The sequence below is a fragment of the Euprymna scolopes genome, chromosome 3 (assembly GCF_053919585.1).
Source record: "Euprymna scolopes isolate OS-2025 chromosome 3, ASM5391958v1, whole genome shotgun sequence".
Lineage (NCBI taxonomy): Eukaryota > Metazoa > Mollusca > Cephalopoda > Sepiida > Sepiolidae > Euprymna > Euprymna scolopes.
In genome coordinates this window covers 194,682,902-194,707,371 of record NC_136484.1, presented here as the reverse complement: position 1 = coordinate 194,707,371, position 24,470 = coordinate 194,682,902, and the positions used below count along the sequence as shown (strand labels likewise).

At 38.0% G+C, this 24,470-nt stretch overlaps 1 protein-coding gene across 12 annotated transcripts in view; it reads left to right on the top strand.

Annotated features, from left to right (window-relative positions):
• Positions 1–23,218, top strand: part of LOC145260510 (CDK5 and ABL1 enzyme substrate 2-like) — a 144,106-nt gene extending 120,888 nt beyond the window's left edge. For all 12 annotated transcript variants that reach the window (XM_080118665.1, XM_080118718.1, XM_080118698.1 and 9 more), the window contains 4 exons: positions 7,410–7,446; positions 9,061–9,123; positions 10,212–10,316; positions 21,031–23,218. In XM_080118665.1, the coding sequence (XP_079974791.1) occupies positions 7,410–7,446; positions 9,061–9,123; positions 10,212–10,316; positions 21,031–21,171 (346 nt within the window). In that variant the 3' untranslated portion in view covers positions 21,172–23,218. The remainder of the gene's footprint in view (positions 1–7,409; positions 7,447–9,060; positions 9,124–10,211; positions 10,317–21,030) is intronic.
• Positions 23,219–24,470: the final 1,252 nt, after the last annotated feature.

Here is a 24,470-nt window from a genome sequence, read left to right as displayed (position 1 = left end):
ATGCCCCCCCCCCCCGATCTCGATCACATTTACATGACGAAGTCTCTGAAGCGTGTAGGGAGTTGTCCTCTTGTTGTTCTGGCTGGTAATCTCCTGGGTTGACTGGCTTGTGAGGATGGCGTCCGATTCTCGTCAGGATTGCATGTGGGGCCGTTCGTGGGCTTCTGTTCGTCGGTGATACTGGGTGGGGGTGGGAGGTCTGTGATAGACAGGTGTGGTGGGCGTGGTGCTATTCGTCGGATGTGCGCCCGGTGTATCCAGGTTGTGATGCCGCTCTCATCTTGTACTTGATACATCATGCTGTTGGTTTTGGTGATAGTGAAGCTTCCTATCCATTGCATGTGTATTGATTGGGCCGTGGCTGATTGAGGGCGGTGAAGTAGGACCTTGTCTCCTATTTGTAGCGGGTTTTTGTGGGAGAAGTGCTTTGCGCGGCTCTCCATTTTGTGATCTGCTTCAGGACAACATGGTGATGAACCTGTCTTAGCAGGGCATTGATTTGCATGCCATATGCACCTGAGTCATCGCTCCTGGCTTCCTTTCTGTGGGGTGTTGGCAAGCCGATGCTAGGGTGGCGACCCGTGATTGTGAAATGCAAGGAGACATCGGTGGCCTTGTTGGTTGTGGCGTTCATGGATGACACAACTGATTCAAGAACATCTGTCCACTCGCAATTCCTGTCTTCACACAGCATGTAGATGGCGTTCTTCATTGTCTGGTATTGTCTCTCTATGTTCCCTGAGCTCTGTTGGCGCCAAGGGCAATGCAGTTCCTGTGTGATGGCCATTTGTTTGCAGAACTGTCGATAGACTTCCCCTGTGAAGTGTGTGCCTCGGTCGGAGGACACTATGCATGGGATTTCTGTGTCAGAGGAAGAATTGGTACAGGCCACGGGCGGCGTCGATGGCACGGTCTCTTGCACATGGTATAGCCATGAGGTGCCGGCTGAAGCTGTCCAGTATTGTAAGTATATATCTTTTTCCCTTTGAGTTGGGCATTGTGACAAAGTCAACAAAGACGAGTTCAAAAGGTCTCTTACCCCGTTTGCAGTGGCCCATGGGCCAGCGGGTGCATCTACCATAATTTCCCTTGCATTTTGCACATGTGATGCAGGAATCAGCATAAGCCCTGATGTCATTGTTCTTGGATTCCCACCAGTAACTGGAGAGGAGTTCCTGCATCCGTGTTATGCCTGAGTGGTTGTTGGCGTCGTGTGCTTGATGGAGGTATTTTGTACGACCAGCCTAGGGCAATGTTTGTGGTCTCTTATCATTAGGACCGTGGTTCCTGGTTCTAAGAAGAATTGATGTAGCTTTCTCTTGAAAAACTTAGCTCGGTGGTCATCGGGATCAATTTGTGGACTGTCCGGGTATGATGCTTGGAGTGCGTGTGTGCATCTTGGGAATAAGTTTCAGACTGTCGATGTCACCGATGCACTATGATGGGACGTAGATGCGTAAGCTTGAGCCATCCAGTATGAATGTCCTTCCTGCTGGATTGGGGTCGCTGGGAGTCTTGATCTTCTTCTGTCCACAGCCTCTGCTGAGCATATCAGCCCAAACGTTATATTCGCCCTCCACGTATTCTAATACGAATTTGTAGCACGATATCTCAACCTGCCATCTTCGTATTTTTGCATTATTGAATTCTCGTTGGTCAAGATATGTCAGCGATCTGTGTTCGGTGAACACAACGAAGGGACGGTTACGTAGAAAGTAGTCAAATTTCAGTATCGCCCACTTCACTGCATATGCCTCGCGTTCCATTGTGGACCAGTTTTTCTCTGTTGTATTGAAGGAGTGGGACGCGACTGCGACAATGTTCTTCTTCCCGCTGCTGGACTCTTGCATCAGGATTGCTCCACATGCGACATCGCTGGCATCAGTAGTGAGCGTTAAGGGCATGGAGAAGTCTGGAAATGAGATAACCGGCGAGGAGGATAATCGGTCCTTGATCTTCCTGAATGCTCTGTCCGCATTCTCGGTCCAGTGGAATGGCTTGTTGGCTTTGTTGAGCTCGTGTATAGGAGCCATGAGTTTTGAGAACATGCTCGATTTGATCTGTTCATGAAGGCGCGTTTCAAGGAATTGTCTGATCCAAACCAGGCGGCCGATGAGACTTTGGAGTTCCTTTCTTGAGGTTGGGGGTTTCATTTCTCCTATGGCACAAACATATTCGGGGTCGGCCTTGAACCCTTCGCTGTTTATTATGCGTCCGAGAAATTTTGCCTCAGGTGCGAGGAAGGAGCATTTGTCTGGGTTCAGTTTAAGTCCAAACTTTTGGAGGGCCATGAACAATTGTTCTAGCGCGATGATGTAGTCCTTGAACATCTTAGCATGCATCAGGTTGTCGTCGATGTAAGATGATATGTTGCTGCGTGATGTGACCGTGGCTAAAGCCTCTGCTACGCAACGGGAGAAGATTTGTCCGGCCGAAGTGAGACCAAAAGCCAGGCAAGTGTACTGGTAGCATTTGTCCTTCCATGTGAAGGCTGTTTTGTGCCGGTCCTGCTCATCTATTTCGATCTGCCAATATCCACTACGCAAATCAAGGGATGCAAAATACCTGTTGCCCTTGCCGATTTTGTTGAGCAGGTGATCCATCCTGGGTATTGGGTAGGGGTCCAGGTCGACTAGCACCTTGTTTAGCGTTCTTTTAAACTTTGCAACAACGCGAATTGACCCATTTTTCTTACGTACGGCAAATACTGAACTGTTGAAACCTTTGAGGTCGCTGCAGGCTTCAATGATGCCTTTGTTTGCCATGCGGCCAATCTCGGCTTTGACCTACTCTTCCAGGCCTTGGGCAATTGGATGTTGTTTTTGGCTGCGTGATTGGCCGTTGGTTGGTATCCGAATGGGGAGGATGAATGTGCCCTTGTCGCCATTTTCAGTACCAATGATGTCGGCATAGCTGATTAATAGGTTGGTGGTGGCCTCCAGTTCGTCTCGGTTAGGATGGTTTTGTAGTGTGAGTCCTGTGTTGTGTTTTAGCCATGTAAGCTTTTCTTCCAAGGTGTGGAGTTCATGATGGGGTCCGATAGCAAGGTAGTCCTGGATGACATTGGTATGTGAGTCGCCTGTGGGACTGTTTGGTGACGACGTTTGCCGTATTATGTTAGCTGTGTGTGTGGAGCGTCCTTGGGCGAGTGTGCGTTTGAACTCCATTTTCGCTTTTTCGTTGTCGACCGTGTACGAGATGAGGGTATCATGGCATAAGATGTTTTGGCCGATCAGGATTGGTGTAGATTGTGCCGTTATTAGGGCGTTTATGCCACAGAATGTGGGTGTGTCCTGGTTGCCGATTATAACGTCGCATGTTAGTTGGCCAAGCGCGGTAATGCTACCATTGATGCCCCTCACTTGGATGTCTGAGCATTTTATGTGTTTCTTGGCCTCGTCTGGCAGCTGCGATGCTGGTATGATGCAGGTCGAGCATCCAGAATCAAGCATCGCGATGTCTGAGAATTTTGTGTCGCCAATGTAAAAGGTGGAGTGGACAAGTGGTGAGTAGTTGGTTCGTTCTTGAAAATTGAAGACGTGATGACTGATATTGGAGCAGGTCGGGCGGGGTATCACATCTCATCCTGACCGAAGTGAAAATCCTGATCCTCTATCTCTGGAATGTTGTCGTCTGTTGTTGCGACAAGGGCTTGTGTTTGGGTGCGGGGTGGGTGACGGTATCTGCAATTTTGTTTAAAGCAGGGTAGGCCTCTGAGGTATCTCTGGCATACAGGGAAACCTACTGTTTGTCTGCGAGCTTCTTGTTGCTGTTGATCGGTTTTCTTGTGTGCATCCATAAAGTTTGGGCGATTGCGTCCACTAGAGTGCGTGTGCATATTTGTTACATGGTGAGGCTTTCTTTGGCTTGGGTAGTGCTCTTGAGAGAGAAGTACGGAGTCTTGGGAAGTGGTGACATCAGATTTTATGCCGCGATCCAGGTATCGCTGTGCTTCCGCCGCTATACCAGTTGCCGTATAGTGGTTGTCCATTGTTCTGACGAGGTGAGGGTAGATGTTTGTGTTCCATGCTTTCACCTTTTCACTCATAAGCATTGCGCCTATGATTGATATGAGTCCATCAACGGATAATTCATTGTTTCTGTCCATCAACGGATAATTCATTGTTTCTGTCCTTTCTGTATTTTGCCTTGATGTGGACGGCCGCTTCCCTGAGCATGGTTTCGAGTTGACCGGCAAAATCTGTTAGTTTTTCGCCATCATGTCGTTCTAAGTCCCAGGCCTTGCTTAAATGTTGAAAGGTGGTCATTTGGCTGCCGTGGGTTGTTAGTAGATACTCCTTCAGGTTGTTGAAGGTGGATGTGTCTTGTGCAGAGTCCAGCATTTGCTGAAATATACCCTGGTCCAGCATGTCTTTCGCAGACTTGACAAATTCGCCCTCCAGACTTGGGTATGTTGTTACCTCCGGTAAGACGTGTATTGCATATATTTTAGTGAGCGCTGATATGAATTGGTTTACGTCCTGTCGAGGGCGGAAGGGCTTCTGTTGTCTCATGGCATCCCAAATTGTTTGCTGGCGCATTAGCATGCTGTAGTCGCTGTTTGTGTGATGGGTGGTAGCTATTGTTATTGCTGTTGATCTCAGGGCGGTTGTCATGGCATCTATGTCGTTTCGGATCTCCTGAAGTGCCTCTTCTGACGGTTGTGTCGAGCCTGTCCTCAGGTTGAATAGCAGATGCTTCTGTTCTTTCATTAATGTGAATAGTTCCGACCGCGTGAAACCCTCGTAGCTGTCTGTACTCATCTTGCTGAACGCTCTGACACCAGTTGTTGTATGATAACACGAGCGTATGGAAGCAAGGAGAACAAACAAAGTAATTCAGTTCAAACCTTTATTTAGGGTCAAGGTGAATTGGTATACACGGTCTACTAGGCGTCAGGAAGGCCGGAATAGGGATCCAAGTGTTATGGTAGGTTGGAGTCCTCTGGTGGTAGGCCTCAGGGAACGAACAGTGATAGGTGACTAAGCACCTTTGAATCAACTGCTGTCGCCGAGAAGGGAGCTGCTGAAGAGAGGTGGAGTCCTCTGATGGTAGGCCTCAGGGAACAAACAGTGATAGGTGACTAAGCACCTTTGAATCAACTGCTGTTGCCGAGAGGGGAGCTGCCGCTGCTGCTGCTGCAAAGAGTTGAGGGGATCAGCTGTGACTGCTGCTGGGAAGAGCTGAGGAGAACTGGCGTGGCTGCTGCTGACACTGGAAAGAGCTGAAGAGAACTGGCATGGCTGCTGCTGCTGGGAAGAGCTGAGGAGAACTGGCATGGCTGCTGCTGACACTGGAAAGAGCTGAAGAGAACTGGCATGGCTGCTGCTGCTGGGAAGAGCTGAGGAGAACTGGCGTGGCTGCTGCTGCTGATACCGTCAGCGAGGTGATCCGCTCTGGTTGGCAGTCTGCCGGTAACTGACTTTTTTCTCTGACGGTCGGCTTATTTATACAGCGAGCGCGGATGTAGTAGAGGACATAGCGGCTCCGAGGCAAAAATGGCTGTCGTATTTTTTATTTGTGTTAGTTTTCCGTAATTAACCACACATCAGGGATTCGCTTATTTGGAGGTATATTCAGTTGTATATATCCCATCAAAGCTGTGAACATTGCGAATCAGCTTATGTAGGAAATACGTCGCGACCGTACTCCGTGACCTAACTATTTATGTTTGAAGTGCATGTGAGAGGGGTTGTCAGGTATATTATTAATATTTCTACTCCTAATTTAGTTGATGCCGTTAATGTGTTTTCCCCCCGGATGATTTGCGGGTTATGCTGTTGATGTGGGAGTGGATGTGTTTTGACACCCCGATGTGTGTTTAATACGACTCTGAACATTTTTCCGACAAACAATATTTGTCTCTGCGCCGCCATTGTTGTTCCCTAGTTTCTCCTCGTCCCGTGCTTCGTTTATGTAACTGTGTGGGGATCTTGCGATATAACAAATTGAAATGGATCACTCTCGTCTGAGAGAGGCCCCATGTTTTGACAAGCTTCTGGGCTTGACCTTTACTCCTGATCTGAAATGGAACACATACATCAAGTCTGTTGCCAAGGTCACTGGAAAATATGGTGGGATCCTTCTACCGCTCCAGAAGATATCTCACTACTGATGCAATTCTCTATCCATATAAAAGCCAAGTACGCCCAAGGATGGAGTATTGGTGCCATATCTGGACAGGAGCTGCTAAAAACAGCCTATCCTGCCTTGACAGAGTACAAAATAGACTTTGTGGCTTAGTGATGGATGCCCTTTTCTCTTCCATGCAAGCTCTCTCCCACAGAAGAGATATTGCAAGCCTATCTTTGTTTTATCGTTATTTCCATGGCAAGTGCTCATCTGAGCTCCAATCTCTAGTCCCCCCTTGCCAATCTTTTACGAAAAACACCCGTCTGGCTGAAACCACTGTCAAAAATTTTCCCCACTCTTTATCTGTGCCTAAATCAAAACGTAGATTCCATGAACAAAGCTTCTTTCTTAGAACTGCACACCTGAGGAACTCTGTTCCGTCTGCCTGCTTCCCACCTGACTACAACCTGGATGTCTTCAAGTCCAACATAAACAAATTCCTGATGAACCGCCCCCTTAAGTTGATACTTTTATTAAATCCCCACACTAACGTACTGTACATGCAATAACCCTTATCCCTGAGTGGCTTCCGGGCATTGATAAGTGGTGGTCACCTTGTAAAAAAAAAAAAAAAATCATGCATTAAAGGGAGATAACTCAATTTAAACTCATAAAAATCAGTTTGGTTTACAATTTAAACTCATAAAAATCAGTTTGGATTACAATTTCCTATTAATTACTAAAAAATCATTAAAAAGAAAATGACTTTTTATAAGAAAAAAAAAAAAAACTTGATCAATTTAAATAATTTTTGGAATATGACATTTTCGTTCCATGATTAATATATACATCATAAAGATTTTTCTGTTTTTTTTTTTTTTTAATTAGGTTGAATTCTGTACAACCCATTTCTCTGCTAAACAGACATTAACCCTAATGATATTGACTGCTTGTATTTTTCAATTCGGAACGTCTTTATTCCGATTCACTTTCTTCAAATCTTCAGAAACACTACTTAAATCAAAACAGTCTGTTATTTATGTAAGCCTTTTTTAAAGCAAGTTTCAAAAGTCAATTAAGGCATGAACATATATTCCCTGCTGTGAAATGCACCAAAAAGAGGGAATAAGAAAAAAAGAAATTCGACAAAAGCATTAGCAGATAAAGTAGGATTTCACTTTTCAACATCTGTTGTTTCAGACACATTTCAGGAAATTCACATGTCAAATTAACCGAAAATTGAACACAATGAAACTTAGAAATTTTTTTTGCTCTTAATAGCCTACGTCAACATTGACCTTTCTTGAAATTTTTCTTTTTTGTTTATTTTTATTTAGTTTGAAAAAACAGATGAAGCAAATTGCATTTGTGAAGGTAAAAAAATAACTTCATTTTTTCCATGAAAGAAATTTCTGAGTCAATATTTAACCTCAATCCAGTTATTTCAATAACCTTAATATAATGTTTAATTTATTTAGAAAATAAATTTAAGTTTTTTTTTCATTTTTTTTGTTCAGCGTCAGAATAAATTTTACCTTAAAACCCGGATTTATTAAAAAAGAAATAGATTTGGCATTATTTTTCATCATTCACAGATAACATCCAGTGTGAATGCACCTAAACATTGTTGGAGGTTACAGCAGCTGAAACGTTGTGGAAAAAAACAACCAAGATGAGAAAAATATGCCAAATAATAAAAATAAAAACTTTTCTATTTCAAAATGCAAAATATATTTTTTTTAATCAAAATGGTGCAAGTTTGCAAAGTACAATATGTCTATATAATGTGTGTACATTTATCAGCTAATGATTATGGATTTTAGAACAGACTGCTAGGTGTAAGGAGTTGTAATAAAGTCTCGTTTTATGCAAAGGGAGTAAAAAGAAGATTATAGCCATTTGTGAAAAATACAAATGTCTTCAACTTTTGTGTAATCTTAACAAAAAGTATTAGAGATTAATTACAAAATATTCCCTAAATTTCAGTTTCTTTGCAGTATTTTTAGAGGACCTATGGGCACAACCTCCCTTTTGAAATTGAAATATTTCAGATTTGCATCAAATTTAATTTATAGTAATTACACACCAATTAAGCAAGAATCTCTGAAATTTAATTTCTTTTTAAAATTCTTTTCTAGAATCCAAATAATGACATGAATTTTTATCAGAATTAGAATTCCTGATATAAGGTTTTCTATCGTTATATTTTTAATTTTAATCTTCATAAGGGGGCATTATATTAATTCAAGAAATTACTTTTATTATTTAAAAAATGTTTACAAATTTATCTTTAAAAAAAAAATACAATTATATAAAAACTTTAAAGATTTAAAATGTTTACAATTATTTTTCACTACGAAATCTGATTTAAATGTTATTTTAAATTTTGGCGGGAAAATAGGCAACAAAACACATTTTGTAACAAATGTTATTTTCACAAATCAAGTAAAACATTTTTTCAGCTGATCAACCGCCATGATAAGTAGACTTTTCAAGGGAGGCAACTCCATGTCGGATTCACATCTGCTCTTGTACAATAACGAAATTTTTAAGTTATCCATAATTTTGACCTTATACTAGACTATATTATTTTAAAACTTAACTCTTCAGTGCCCTCTTAAATGCATATGATCGGCTCATAGACTTAATCTAAAGAGAATCAGATGTTATTAAGCTGTCATTGTTGATAAAGAGAGAATAGATTTATGTCAACCATAGAAAAATGTCCAACAATTAACATCCAAATTCTTTAAATTCATTTCTACATTCGAAAAGAATTATTTAAATTTTTCTTTTTTTCTTTTCAAAAGTAAAATTTTATTTTTCATGGTAAATAATACAGCTAAATTTTATACATTTAAAAGTTTGCAATATTTTTCAATTGGCACTTTTCTTTTCTAATTTCAAATTTGATCAAAATAAATTTCTTTTCTTTAAAAAAAAACTGTTTTACAATAGTTTAAAAGATATTTTGTTCTCTTTTAACAGTGCAGTGCAGATTTGTGGATTGTTGCTCAAGCATACGTGTTTTTTGAGAAACTCATCTTGAAAGTAAGATTTTTATTTTCATTTCTTTGGCATGAGAAAAAAACTTTGCAAATTAATTTAAGCATTATCTGATATTTAAAAAAATGAGTTTTCATTTCTCAATTGTATATATATACATTGTCTATCTTTGTTAACAACGAATCCATTTTGACTGTCAATATATAATTGATTGAATTCTCTCATCATTTGAACTGATAAATGTTGACAAACAATGTAAAATTTCAGACATTTTACTAATTTTCTTAAAGATTTAAAAATAAATAAAAGGAGATCAGAAACTTATTTTTAGCAAATTTATTTTTTGGTTCTTGTCCTAAATTCTCTCGATATTAAAAAAGAAAAAAAAAAGAAAAGAAAAATCAGTTAAATTCACCTTTTGCATCCCCGTGTTTACAAAGCCATTTGACAGAAGTGACGTCAGACAAATTTTTAGCTACGGATGACCAAAACTGTATAGAATATACCTTTTTTAAGCAAATATAAAAATAGTTTTATTCAAACAATCTTTATTTTAACTTTTTAACAAAATAACCTTTCTAATAAAAATGTTTATGAACTGTTTTTTTTTGTTTTTTTTGTTTTTTTTGTTTTTTTTTTATATTTATGAACAGTTTTTTGTTTTTATTTTTAGAGATTTTGTTTAAAAAATGTTGTTTTTTTTTTCCAAGAGTCAAATGAAATTTTTAATAGTCATCTGCCAGAATTCCTTTACCAACATTTATGTTCAAATAAAGAATGTTGAATAAAACTTCTATTTTTATATTTGCATTTAAAAAAAAAAAAAGCGGGTAAACTCTATACAGTTTTAATCATCTGTAGCTAAAAATTTGTCCAATGTTACTTCCACATTTAATTTTTGTTCCTGCAAACAATTGAAGCTACTGATAAAATCTAAAAGACTTATAAATTTTTTATCAAAATAATGAAAAACATTGAAAGATCTTTTGTCATTTCTCAGTCATATCCAAATTTTATTTGCAATGACAAATCTTGGATTTTATGCCTCATTTTCTGTTACAATTGAATTAAACAATCTTTTTAACGTTTTTTTTTTTTTGTTTTTTTTTTTTTTTAAAATGCTTTCCTTGCAGCATTATATCAACAAACAAAACCGGAAACTTTGTGCCGGTGCATGTCTGCTTCTTTCAGCCAAATTAAATGATGTGAAAGGACCGGATGTCGCAAAACTCATTCAGGTAACTTTTTTTTCTTTCTTTTTTTTTTCCTCCAGCTGTCTTATCATTGCTGCAGATTTGCAAACCTAAGCACATCCTTTGCAGGAAACTTATACCAAATTGGATTCTTATCCAGAATTTCCTTAATATCAAAAATCAAAAATAAAGAAAAATCTGTATGATAACAAAATGAAAATATTATACAGCAGAACTGTGGGATACAGCATTAATCCGTTCTGGGGTTGGGATCATAAGGTGAAATTGACGTATGGTGGGGCCTAAGCAAAACTTTATACAGTACATATTAAAAGTTAGTAACAAAATACAGTACAGTATATAATAATAACACATCATATTCCACATCGTAACCTGAAAAAACTATCCTGGTGCCACCATATCCTGGGGTTCTACTGTATTTAAAAAATCACATAAATTGATCAAGTAGTTTAATTTTTACAAAAGAAAATCAAATTTTATGAATAACCAAAGAGACTGTTTTGCCCACCATTTTAAAATCAAAGTCAAGAAACAAAAGGCGATAACTCAAGATTAATTCCAACTTGTGAGATTTATGTTATAATTTCCATTAATTGCTTAAAAATGATTTTCTTTATAAAAATAAAATCACTTTATCAATTTACATGATTTTTGGAATATGATATTTCCATTTTTATCACGGGTATGTGCATCAGACAGCTTTTTCTTTATTTTTGTTTTTAATATTGTGCAAGTTATGGGCAAGAATCCAACATTTTCTTTTTTTTTTTTTTTTTTATACTCGCGTTCACGCTAAGCAAAGCATATCGCCACTTGGATGTGAAGGCTACTATTTGGGACCATGCCTAGGAAAGATTAACAAAATGTTGGTTTACATTGTATTTAAACTTCTGCATATCAGTACAGTCAAGGAAGCAGGTAGCAGGAAGGGAATTCCAACGTATAGTTGTTTGAGGGAAGAAATTATTAGAGTAGATAGCTTTCTGGCATTCAGGGACCTCAGCAGTGAAGGGGTGTGATTTCGTTGCTAAGCAGGTTTGTCAGGGATATGTACATTGAGGAGGCACAAGGGCAATAAGTTTATCAGAACACAGTCCATTAAAATACTTGTAAAACAGATACAGAGCTGCAACATTGTGGTGATGGGACAGAGGTTGGAGCTTAGTTAACAAAGTAGGACCTATTAGATTGGAGACTCTTTTGGGATCCTATCCAAGAGGGAGAGAGATTAGTGGCAGATGCACCAGCCCAGATGTGGCAACAATACTCCATGTATGGTATGCGAATGGTGGCTTTGTAAAAGTACAGGATACTCTCAGGTGTGAGTAATCTTTTAGCATGATAGAGGGAACTCACCTTCTTTGCAATGTCCTCAATGTATTTGTTCCAGTTCATATTTTTTTGCAGTTCATATTTTTTTGCAGTTCATATTTTTTTTTAAGTTCATATTTTTTATTTGCAGTTCATATTTTTTATTTGCAGTTCCTATTTTTATTTGCAGTTCCTATTTTTATTTGCAGTTCCTATTTTTATTTGCAGTTCATATTTTATTTGCAGTTCATATTTTTTCTGTGCATGTTAAGCTGAGGAATTTGAAGGAAGAATTCTCAGGTGTTATTTGTCGTGGACATCGGTGGCGGGAGAGCAACAGTTTTACCATCCATTTGCGTTCCCATTCCACTATAGTCTGGAGGTCATTTTCTAAGGATTCAGCCATTGGGTTGGATTTGTATACATCTGTTTTTCTCTCGTGCATGTTATAGAGCGTTGTATCATCAGAAAATATACCCATCTTGGACACAATATTATCAGGGAGGTCGTTTATGAATATCAGAAATAATAGTGGTCCAAGTATCAACCCTGGAGGCACTCCCGCATTAATGTTATGCTGATTGGATGAACATCAATGACAATCTGGATGGTCTTATTGTCTAAGAAGGATTTAATTACATTTAGTATTCGTTCAGTTATACTGTATGATTTAATTTTCATTAGCAGCCCTTTGTGCTAAACTTTGTCAAAGGCTTTGAATACATCAAGAGATACAGCCCTGACTTCACCCACCTTATCCAGTGTATGGTATATGCATTCAGAGATGATAATTTAAATCTCTACATTAGAACGACATTTCCTAAATCCATACTGTCTGTCAGAGAGATTAGCTTTTGTAAAGTGGTAGACTAGTGCTTGACTGATGTTTCAAAGATTTTAGCAAAGAGGACGAGAAGACTGATAGGGCGATAATTGAGAGGACCAGTCCCTTCACCAGAATTCTTACACACTGCTACCACAGAGGCCATCTTCCAGCTATAAGGGAAGCAAGCTTGAGCAAGGCATTTGTTGTGGAGTTTGGAAAGTATGAGGGCTAGCTCTGCTGAGCATTTCTTGATTAGTATAGCAGGGGTAAGATCAGGCCTACACGCCTTTGTGGTGTCTAAGTTTTTATGATGTCACAGACATAAAAAGCTGTGATTTTTAGATCAAGTGTGGCTTCAGTCCACACTGGGAAATCAGGAAGGGATTTGTTTGTTGGCTCTGAGGTGAAGTTAGGCAAATCACTGGGTAAGCAGTTCCACCTTTTCGGTTGCCATACATGTGACTTTCTGGTTGTTAGATCGTCGGAGAATTACTGATTCCCTTTTATTCACTACACTATTATAAATTTTCCAGAAATCACGAATTCCTATCTGCGATTCTATACGTTCCCTGATTATTTCAACATGCTTTCATTTGACTGTGATTATTTCTCTCTTGCAATGATTTCTAGCATCTACGAATCTTTGTCTATTTGTATTGGATTTATGATGTACAAACCAGCAGAATGCATGCTGTCTTTGTGTAATGGCAGCTGCACAATGGGGGTGAGTGAGGCTTGCTATAATATGTGCAACATTCAGTTATTTCATTGGTAGATTGTTCTGCGGAAAGAGAGATTGCATTCATGTTATCAGAACTTTGTAAAGTTTCTCTTCTGCCTAGATTTGTTCTATTTTCAATTTAAATGTTGATAAAATCAATAGTAAATCAAGGTATTTTTTTAAAATAAGATTTTCCTTTGTATTGAAAATTAGCTGAGAAATGTTCTGGCGTTGTTTGAGAAAGTGGATTAACTCAACAAATTCCAAGTTCTTACCTTCAACTATTTGCTGTCTGTAGTTGTCTGGCACAAATCCAAACCCCACCATGTCAATGTAAAAGCAGTTGGGAAAGGTGAACAAAAATGCATTTAGAAAAATTCTTAGCAGCCATTTTTATTAATCAGGCAGAAATTTTTAAGTTTAATCTCTTATTTTCATCAAAAAATCGAATTTCAAAAGAAAATCTGAAACAAAGATTAATCATCTGAAGTATTTTTGTAGTGAAAAAAAAAAATGTGAAATGAACTTCAAAAGAAATGTTGTTTTGCAAAATTGCTTTTATATTCTGTGAATCTTAGAACATTTGAAACTTGAAGGTAGTGATCATTGTTTGGGTTGTAAATATGAAGTACGTTAACAGACAATAATGAAAACATAAAACATAAAAATCCTTTATATTACTTGTTTTGATTGGACTATAGTTCTCATCATGAATGTTATCTGTGCAATGTTTTGGTTGAATTGTTTTTCGACCTTCATCAGGCATGTTGGTTGTTAGGAAAAGAAAAAAAAGTTACTTTTCAAACAACAACCAACATGCCTTGACACTTCCAAAGCATGTGGACCCGACCTCATCCCAGCTGTGCTATTAAAAAAGTGCTCAGCCGAAGTAGCTCCAGTTCTCTCCAAACTCTACAACAAATGCCTTAATGAATCTTGCTTTCCGAGCTGTTGGAAAACTGCTTCTGTGGTACCAGTATTCAAGAATTCTGTCGAAAGAACTGACCCATTAAATTATCGCCCTATTAGCCTCCTCCCACTTTTTGCCAAAATATTTGAGACCTTAATTAACCATGCTCTAGTCCAGCACCTTACAGATGCTAAACTTCTGACCGACCATCAATATGGATTTAGACAAGCCCGTTCCACGGCAGACATCCTCACTGTAATCTCTGAACGCATATACCATTCACTGGACAAAGCGGGAGAGGGCAGAGCGGTAGCTCTAGATATATCTAAGGCTTTTGACAGGGTATGGCATGAGGGTCTCCTCAGGAAGATTAGATCTTACGGTATCACTGGTAGAATACTTAACATAATTAAATCCTTCTTAGATAAGAGAAAAATCCAGGTTGTCCTCGACGGTCGTACATCTAAACAATATGATATAAATGCGGGAGTGCCCCAAGGATCTATCCTGGGACCTCTGCTGTTCCTGATATTCATAAATGACCTCCCCGACAAAATTGCCTCTGAGATGGGTATATATGCTGATGACACCACACTCTATAGCAGGCACGACAGGAAAACAAATGAACATATATCTAAAGTAATGGCAGAAACACTAGAGGATGACCTCAAATCAGTAGTGGAATGGGGACAAAAATGGATGGTAACGTTCAATGCCACCAAGACAAAACTGGTTTCATTCAATAATTACAAGAAACCTTCTCTACCACCTATAGCAATGGCCAACAACTCTTTAGCTGAGAGTACGTCTTTCAAGCTCCTTGGCCTAACGTTCACAGGAAACATGAGCTGGAACAATTACATCGAGGGCATTGCCAGGGCCGCTGCGAGGAAGGTGGGCTCTCTCTACCGTGCTAGAAAACTTCTAACACCCGAAAGTATCCTGTACCTCTATAAGGCCACTATTCGCCCATGTATGGAGTATTGCTGTCACATTTTGGCCGGTGCATCGGCTACTAGTCTCTCGCTCCTTGACAGGGTTCAAAAGAGAGTCGCAAATCTGATAGGCCCTAAACTGGCATCAAAACTTCAGCCTCTGTCCCATCGTCGAAACGTTGCATCCCTCTGCCTGTTCTACAAGTATTATAATGGTGAATGCTCTGAAGAACTGCAAGCACTTGTGCCCCCACGACGTGAACACCCTCGACAGACCCGACAAGCTACAAAATCCCACCCCCACACTGTAGAGATCCGTAGATGTAAAAGATCTTTCTACTCCAGTAGTTTCTTCCCCAGAACTGCTAGACTTTGGAATTCCATTCCAGGTCACTGCTTCCCCAACTGTACTGACATGCATAAGTTCAAGTGCAACGTGAACCAACATCTCGCTGCCCTAATCCCTACATAGTACCCCAGTAGATGTTTCCCCTGATAGTAGCCCCCTACATTAAAGTGGCAATGTGCCTTGTTTGGGGTGAAAATGTAATTAAAAAAAAAAAAAAAAAAATGCCTGAAGACAGTCGAAGGAAAATCTAAGCAAAACGTTGCAGAAATAAAACTCAAGATGAGAACAATAGTCCAATCAAAACAAGTAATACAATCAGCCGTCATCTAAAAAATTCAGAACTTAAGAAATCCTTTAACCGAATTTTAAAAATGGCCTCCATCGAAGATGAGTACATTTGCTGATGACATATGCAGATAATATTCACCCGACAGACCAGAGGTGACCTTTATTGGCTTATTGCATTCTCCAGATTGAAGTTGCTATCATGTTCCCTCTATCATATGGCTCTGATTGTATCAAATTCCAACAAGTATTATTTCATAGTGGCAATAGTGGTTGTAGCCTTTATTTCTTCTTTCATGTGAACAAACTAAACAGGAGGTTCGTGTTAAATATATACGGATGGCATTACGAAACACCAAATAAAACAGAATGAGGTATACCATGTGGTGAAAAAATATGCATGATGACAAATTGCAAACTATGAGTAATAATTGTTTTTGTCGTGCATATCCTTCAAATTTTAGTGGATAAGAAATAATAGACGCCATAAACAAAAATAAAATTCTCTATATCCCATTCCCTATCTCAGATGGTTACATTTCCGACACGTTTCCCAGACCAGCAAGATCAACATGCCTCACTTCTAGATCTCTTTCTGACAACGGTTCCCGATGACTGTACAATAAATGCCCACTGCCCACTCAGGAATGCTGATCACGCTGTGATAATGGTAGAAATCAGCCTAAATTCTTGCCCTAATACTGAAGACCCACTACTCAAAACAACGAGGTATTACAAAAAGGCTGATTGGGAAGCCATCAGGGAGCTCATCAGAGATGCCCCATGGCAAAATATCTTTACTCTTCCAGCAGAAGAGTGTGCAAATGAGACCACTGAATGGTTCAAAACTGCAATTGAAGCACATGTTCCCGCACGGAAATTCTATAGCAAGCCCCACTCTCCCCAATGGTGTACTTCTGCTTGTGCAGCTGCCATTTGTCAAAGGCAGCATGCGTTCCGCAGATTCAACCGACATAAGTCCAGATCAAATAAACAGAAGTATATAGAAGCTAGAAATAATTGTAAGAGAATGATAGACAGCTAAGACAGATTACTCTGAAACCACCAGAAAATGCATCGAAGCACAGAAATTAGGAACCCGGGATTTTTGGAAATTCTACAACAGTATAGTAAATAATGGACAGTCAACTATTCCCCCACTATCAAACAATCGTGAGGTTGCCTGCACAGCAACTGACAAGGCTAATCTGCTTGCCAGTCGGTTTGCCTCAAACTCCACACTGAACTCGGTACACCACTCCCTCCCTGATTTTCCTCTGCGAACAGATGCCACACTAGACGATTTGAAAATCACCCCTTCTCAGGTACATGCTATTATAAAAAACCTAGACACCTCAAAAGCATGTGGACCAGATCTCATCCCGTCTGTGCTATTAAAAAAATGCTCTGCCGAGGTTGCTCCAGTTCTCTCCAAACTTTACAATAAATGCCTCAACGAATCTTGCTTTCTCGACTGCTGGAAAACCGCTTCTGTGGTACCAGTCTTCAAGAATTCTGGTGAAAGAACTGAACCACTAAATTATCGCCCCATTAGCCTCCTCCTGCTTTTCGCCAAAATATTTGAGTCCTTAGTTAATCAAGCCCTAGTCCAGCACCTAACAGCTGCTAAACTCCTGACTGACAAACAATATGGATTCAGGCAAGCCCGTTCAACATCAGATATCTTAACTGTAGTTTCTGAACGTATATACCGTTCATTGGACAAAACAGAGGAGGGTAGAGCGTTAGCCCTTGATATATCTAAGGCTTTTGACAGGGTATGGCACAATGGTCTTCTAAGGAAAATTAGATCATATGGAATCACTGGAAGAATTCATAATGTAATTAAATCCTTCTTAAGTAAGAGAAAAATCCAAGTTGTCCTCGACGGTCGTACATCTAAACAATATGACATAAATGCGGGAGTACCTCAGGGGTCTATCCTTGGACCTCTATTATTCCTGATATTCATAAATGACCTCCCTGATAAAATTGTTTCGGAGATGGGTATATTTGCCGATGACACCACTCTCTATAACAGATATGAGGGGAAAACAAACAAACATATATCTAAGGAAATGGCAGAAACTCTAGAGGATGACCTCCAATCAGTAGTGGAATGGGGACAAAAATGGATGGTCACATTCAATGCTGCTAAGACTAAACTTGTTTCCTTCAATAACTACAAGAAGCCTTCTCTACCACCAATAGCAATGGCCAAGAACACATTACCTGAAAGTACTTCTTTTAAACTCCTTAGCCTAACGTTTACAGGGAATATGAACTGGAATATATACATTGAGAGCATTGCCAAGGCTGCTGCAAGGAAGGTTGGCTCCCTCTACCTTGCTAGAAAACTACTTACGCCTGACAGTATCCCGTACCTCTATAAGGCCACCATTCGCCCATGTATGGAGTACTGTTGTCACATCTGGGCTGGTGCATCTGCTGCTTGTCTCTCGCTCCTGGACAGGGTTCAAAAGAGAGTCGCCAACCTGATAGGTCCTGAACTGTCATCTAGGTTTCAGCCTCTGTCCCATCGACGAAATGTTGCATCCCTCTGCCTGTTCTACAAATACTTAATGGTGAATGCTCTGACGAACTGCAAACACTTGTACCTCTTCGATGTAATTACCCCCGACAAACCTGACAGAGGTCTCTAGGTGCAAGAAAGCCTTTTACTCCAATAGTTTTTTCCCCCAGAACTGCAGGTCTTTGGAACTCCCTTCCAGGATTCTGCTTTCCCAACTGTACTGATATGCAGAAGTTCAAGTGTAATGTGAACAAACATCTTTCTACTCATCTCCCTTCATAATGCCCCCGCAAATTATGTCCCTGATAGTAGCCCCCTGCTTCAAAGTGGCACTGTGCCTTGTTTGGGGTGAAAATTGAATAAAAAAATAAAAAATAACAAATAATAAATAAAAAATAAGAAAAAAAAAACATGGCACATCTGCCAACAATAAACTGGTCCGACTCAGATCTGAGTGAAGTCATGGCATTTTTCAAATGGAAAATTATTTATATATAGAAGTTGAAGAAATAACTAACAAAACAAACTAGGAAAATATGCTGTGATATCAGCGTCCAAAGTCGAAGATGCCTAAATGCTAATGACCTCGTGGATCAACAAAAGGAGTCACCCAAGCACCTATGGAACTTTTCAAAAGCTTAGAGTTTGTCAAATTTAGAATCCACAAACTTGCAATACCGTCTGAAGTCACATGAATTATTAGACGACTTCAGAACATTAGCAGAAAACTGATTTCACAGATGAGGAGCTGAGTAAGAGAATTATAGAGATCGTTATATTTTGAACAACATATGATGCTTTTTGGAACAAGCTTTATAGCAAACCAAAAGACTATGTATAACCAATCTACTGACTGAAGGCCAAAAGTATGAAGCCTCTACCATTGGAAGTGACCAGCTAAACCAGCTTGGAATGCCAAAAACATAAAATTACCGAAGCAAGAAGTGTGAGAAGTGCAAGCTTCAACAATGGCAGCATACAGTGATGAGTGTTCTGCATGTGGAAGCAACGGACATTGGATGAGGTGCGAAAAACTAAAGGAAAGAAAAGCAGACAAAGGAGCATGTCTTGCGATCACCAAGAAAAACTGATTGCAGGAGACTAAAGTAAAACATCGATACTGAAAATGTCAAAGATGATTACCTACGAAAGTTTGATAATTCTCTCAAACTCTCGATGCTAAATGCATGGCTAGTATAACCAAGGAACTCGGGGATGAAGCCTACACAACCCTGAAAATCAAACATCTCACCTGAAATACAGAACACACCATGCTCTCCACATGAAAATCTATTCTGGAGCATTTGGAAACGCACTCGCACTGAGAATTTTTCAGCAGATATACAGAATATCACTAAAATTCCTCCATTTTGTGACTCTGCACACAGTTTGTGAACCTCACCTCATACGGAGGCGATTGAATGCAATGTCTTGGAACCATCAGCATGTCAGTATGGGGACTCAGAATGAACAAATTCAACATTTTATGTCGTAGAAGTGAGAAGTGCCAGCACCTGCAGTTGTAAAGCTTCCGACACGTGAAAAGCTCAAGCTAATAATCATACATGTGGACATTTTTGAAAAGTGTTTAAATCCGTCTCTTCTATCGGCCGACTTAGGTGTTATTAACGACCCCAAGCAGTTTGATAGGATTGGAAATTTTAGCAGGACCATTTGGCTCCTACAAAAGAAATGCAGAACCTTTCATCAGCCGTCCACAAATACAAAATCTAATTATCCATAAATTAAAGGTGGAAATTAACACTCTTTGAGGAAGATATGCTCCAGAAAGTTGAGGAAAACATAGACTGATTCTTCAGTTTGGCAAACGGCAGAAAGACTGGTCCCTCTGAATATGCATGAACCTACAGAAACTCAATGCCAGTCTCAAAAGATATTTGCACAAAATATTGACACTGGAAGAGCTAAATCCAACCTTTGCAAAAGCCAAGGTGTTCAGTAAGCGTGATGCCATGGCAAGATATTGGTCGATCCACTTGGATGAGAAATCACAACTGTTGACAACCTGCAGGATACCATTTGGATGAACATGCTGGAAGCATCTACCATTTGTTCTCAATGTCTCACAAGATATCTCGCAAGCAAAAATAGACCAAATCCTAGAAGACCTAGATGATGTGGCTAGCATTTTTTAATTACTAGTGCATGAAATTGGAAAAATTTATTTTATTCTAATTTAAAAAGTAAATTAAAACTAGAATTCTCCAAAGAAAATTGAGATTTCTTCCTCACTAGCCTGGGTGTCTGGCGTTGCCCAGATGTTTGTAGGTGTGTTTTGAGCAAAAAAAAAAGTTGTAGTAGGCAGGCAGGCTCGAACCCGTGACGTGAAGGCAGAAAAGAAAGTGGAGGTGTGTGTAAGGGTGTTGGTTGAGCAACAAAAACAACCTGAAAAATTGCAAGGATAAAAAAAAAAATAGGAGTAGTTAGCAGGCTCAAACCCATAACACACGCGGCAGAGGAAAAAGAAGTGAAAAAAAAAAAAAAAACGGCCTTATTGCAATTGTGACATCACGGGTGGTCAAAATAAAATCTTTTATGCAATTCAAGGTTTGAATGATTTGCAAAAATGTCAGCGCAAAAAACGAACCTCTTTGTAGAAAACTGCCCAGTTGAGAGTGAAGGAATTAATGTTTTTGGCCAATTTTTCGATATTTGTCATCCGGAGGATCGAGCTTCAAAATGATACAGATCTCGTGAAAATCGGTCGCCTCTGTCGAAAGTTTTAGGCAAACATCAATACAAACATACATTTAAGCAGACAGGTGGGCATTATATAATAGCTGATCAAATAATGTGAAGATGATTCAAGACATTTCAAATCCATTTCATTTTTTTTTCTCCTTTCAGCAAATGGAAGATGATTTCCGACTTCACAGGAAGGACTTACTTGCCCTGGAATTCACCTGCCTCGTCAAATTGGAATTTTCACTTCATTCACCCGATATGGAAGTGTATCCACATTACCAGCGTCTTCTCTATAATTCTTGACCCTGGCTCAACCCGGGCAACTGCTGAGCTCCTCCTTCTCCATCTTTACTCCCCCTTCTCTCCTCCCATCAAGGAGTCAGCAATTGGATCGGCTAATTATTTTCTTTCTGTTTCTGAAGTTTTTGATGAAGATTAATTATTCGTATTATTGGGATTCTTTGAACTACCGTTCTTATCTTGAGTGTCATTTTCACAATACGTTTTAATTGATGTAACCTCCGACCTTCTTCAGGTGTATCTTGTTGAACTCTGGAATTTTTGTCAAACTCGTGGCATAGTGTATAAGATATTTGGTAAAATTCAGTTGTAAGTTACACTCTTCTGGATGTGAAAGGTTCAATCCTAATTCGGGTTACACTTGAAATACATTTGCGAATTATTTAGTCATTATTGATGCAATGAAAACATGTTACTCTTGTCGATTAAATAAAAGTTTTCGTTTAGAATTCCATACAGATTCTTGAATTCAACATGATACACCTAAAGTAGGTCGGAGGTTATATCGACCGAAACGTGTGAATAACACTCAAGATGCGAACAGTAGTTGAAAGAATCCAAATATGGATTCTTTCTCTCAAAAAAAAAAAAAACTGAAAAAAAAATAACCAAATGTGAACGCAAAACCTTCACATTTTTTTTGTCATTTGGTTTGCAACATCACATTTGCTTTTTGCGCCCCCCCCCCCATTTTTTCTTTTTAAATTTTTTTCAAAACTCATTTTCACCTTTTTTTACCATTACTACCTCAAATAGCTTAAGCATCTTTTCACAAATGTTGATTGCAGTATGACACCCTGGTTCTTGTCCTAAATTTTTCCTCTTATTAAAAAACAAAAAAACAATCTTTATAATATGTACATGTAACCATGATGGTAAGAAAATATCGTACACCAAAAATCACGTAAATTGATCGAGTAGTTTCATTTTACAACAAGAAAATCAAATTTTACAGCTAAACTACAAGAAATGGTTTCACGATGACATCTTTAAAACAGTCTAAAGGAAGAAAGGAGATAACTCTAAATAATTCAAACTTGTGAGATTTTAAAAAGCCATTCTTAATGTGAGGAAGAGGGGTGCATTAGAAAAACTCAAATTTGCTTAAAAATGATTTTCGTTATAAAAATAAAACTACTTGATCAATTTACATGATTTTTGGTGTATGATATTTTCTTTCTGTTATGGATACATACACAATACAAATTTTTCTCATTTTAAAAAAAATTTTTTGATTTTAATATAGGTGGAATTCTGGACAAGCACTGATATCTCCTTTTTTTTTATTTATATTATTTTTATTCAGATTTGAGCACATTTTAATATTAGTTAATATTCAAGTGTTGATTGGATTTACAAATCAGTTTTTTAGCAAATTTAAAAAATTTTTTTTTGTCAAAGATGGAACGAGTTTAGTCACTCATTTTCTAAGTGTTTGTGTGTGTTTTTGCATGTGTGTGTGTGTTTTTGTGTTTTTTACATATGTGTGCATGTGTTTTTGCATATGTGCTTTTGCGTGCGTGCGTGTGTATGTGTTTTTGCGTATGTGTACACAAAATATGTGAATGAACAAAATTTTCCTCTTGTTTTTGTTTTTTACAAAAAATTTTTTCCAGTTGAAATAATGCGACTTTCAATGAATCGAAACAAAGAATGAGTTTCTCTTTTTCAATTTTAATTTATTCGGCAAAATTATTTAACCTTTTTTTTTTTTTTCTCCAAAAAGCAAAGTGTCATTTTATTTATTATTTTTGTTTTTTTGAAGAATGGATTTTATTCAGTCATTTTTTTCTTTGTCGTTCGATTTCACAATTGAGGATTTGTCATAGAAATTGAATTTCAAATAAAAACTGAACATTTTTCTGTCATGAAAAAAAATCAAGAAAGTGAGAATACTTGTTAGTTTTAAAATGACTTATTTGATAAGAAAGGTAAAATGTCTCATTTTTTAAAACTTTTTTCAAAGAAGATGACTTTAGTTGAAATGTTACTGCTGAAAATATATACAATAAAAATTCAATTTAAAAAAATGTCAACAAAAATCTGAAAATTTTGTTCAGAATCGTTTGGTTCGTTTTGTGTGGATTTTTCTTTTTTTAACGTGATTTATGGCTGACATGTTTGTTGTGAAAAAAAAAATCTTCTCTTATTTCGTCATTCCTCACAAGAGTCGTCTAAAGTCTCCAAATTTCTGCTTGTGTCATAATAGTTAAACGTGCTCTTACAGTTTGCGCCCCTCTGAATGGATTCCCTGAAAGATTTTGTCACATGAATCATAAAAACTGCTAGATTTATACATTCTGGCAATTATTTAAAATCAAATGAAAATGAGTTTCAATTTTCAGATTTTTCAGAATAGGAAGAAATCTATGTAGAATTTTTTTTTTTTTTTTTTTTTTTTTTCATAGATAAATAGCATTTTAAAATTTTTTACCCCTTACTCCTCCCCAAAAAACTTGTACGCTTATAAGTTCTTGATAACGGATGAAGAAGCAAAAGAAGTTTTGCTTTAAATGACATGAAAACTTGTTTCCCCTGTTAATGTAGATAATTCACTATGAAGATCTTTTTTCCTGTGAATTTCCTTTTCGGCTTTCATCTCAAGAAATGCAAGCCAAGCTTTTACTTTTTAAAAACAAAAGTGAAAAAAAAAAAAAATCGAAAAATTTTTATTTTTTATTTTGGATTCTTAGAATTTGCAGAATACGTATTATAATAAATAAAATTTTTCAAAAAGATGGGTCTTTTTTATCCATCCTTAAGTTGCCCCCCACTCCCTAAAAATGGATCCACTTAATTTATCTCTGTTTGCTCCCTAAAAAAAAAGAACTGTAAATAATTTTCTACAAATTGATGTAGAAATGGAGAATTCTAATTCTCTACAAAAGAATTTCATTTCGGTTGCAAGTTTTTAGAACAAGCTCCAAATTTGGTAGTGGCATTCTAAAAATAAAGACAATTCCAATTTTGTCAAAATGAAGCCTTATAAGGATAATGCTATCGTTGGAATCTTCTCAGTTTACATAAAATGATGGAAGGTGCTGAATGAAAGACTTTTTTGTGATTTTAAAAAACTTTTTTATGCAGACACTGGCTAATTTTTTCAATGAAAAATATATTTCCTTTATTATGAAGATAATTCAATGAAAAATTTAAAAATTCAAAACCATATTCTTTTGGTTATGAAGAAAATACAATCAATAATTATTGGACATTTTTACAATATTTAAAAAAATTAAAATTAAAAAAACAAAAAAAAACAAATGTTTTTGAATACCTAACAACTGATTACAAACAAAAAC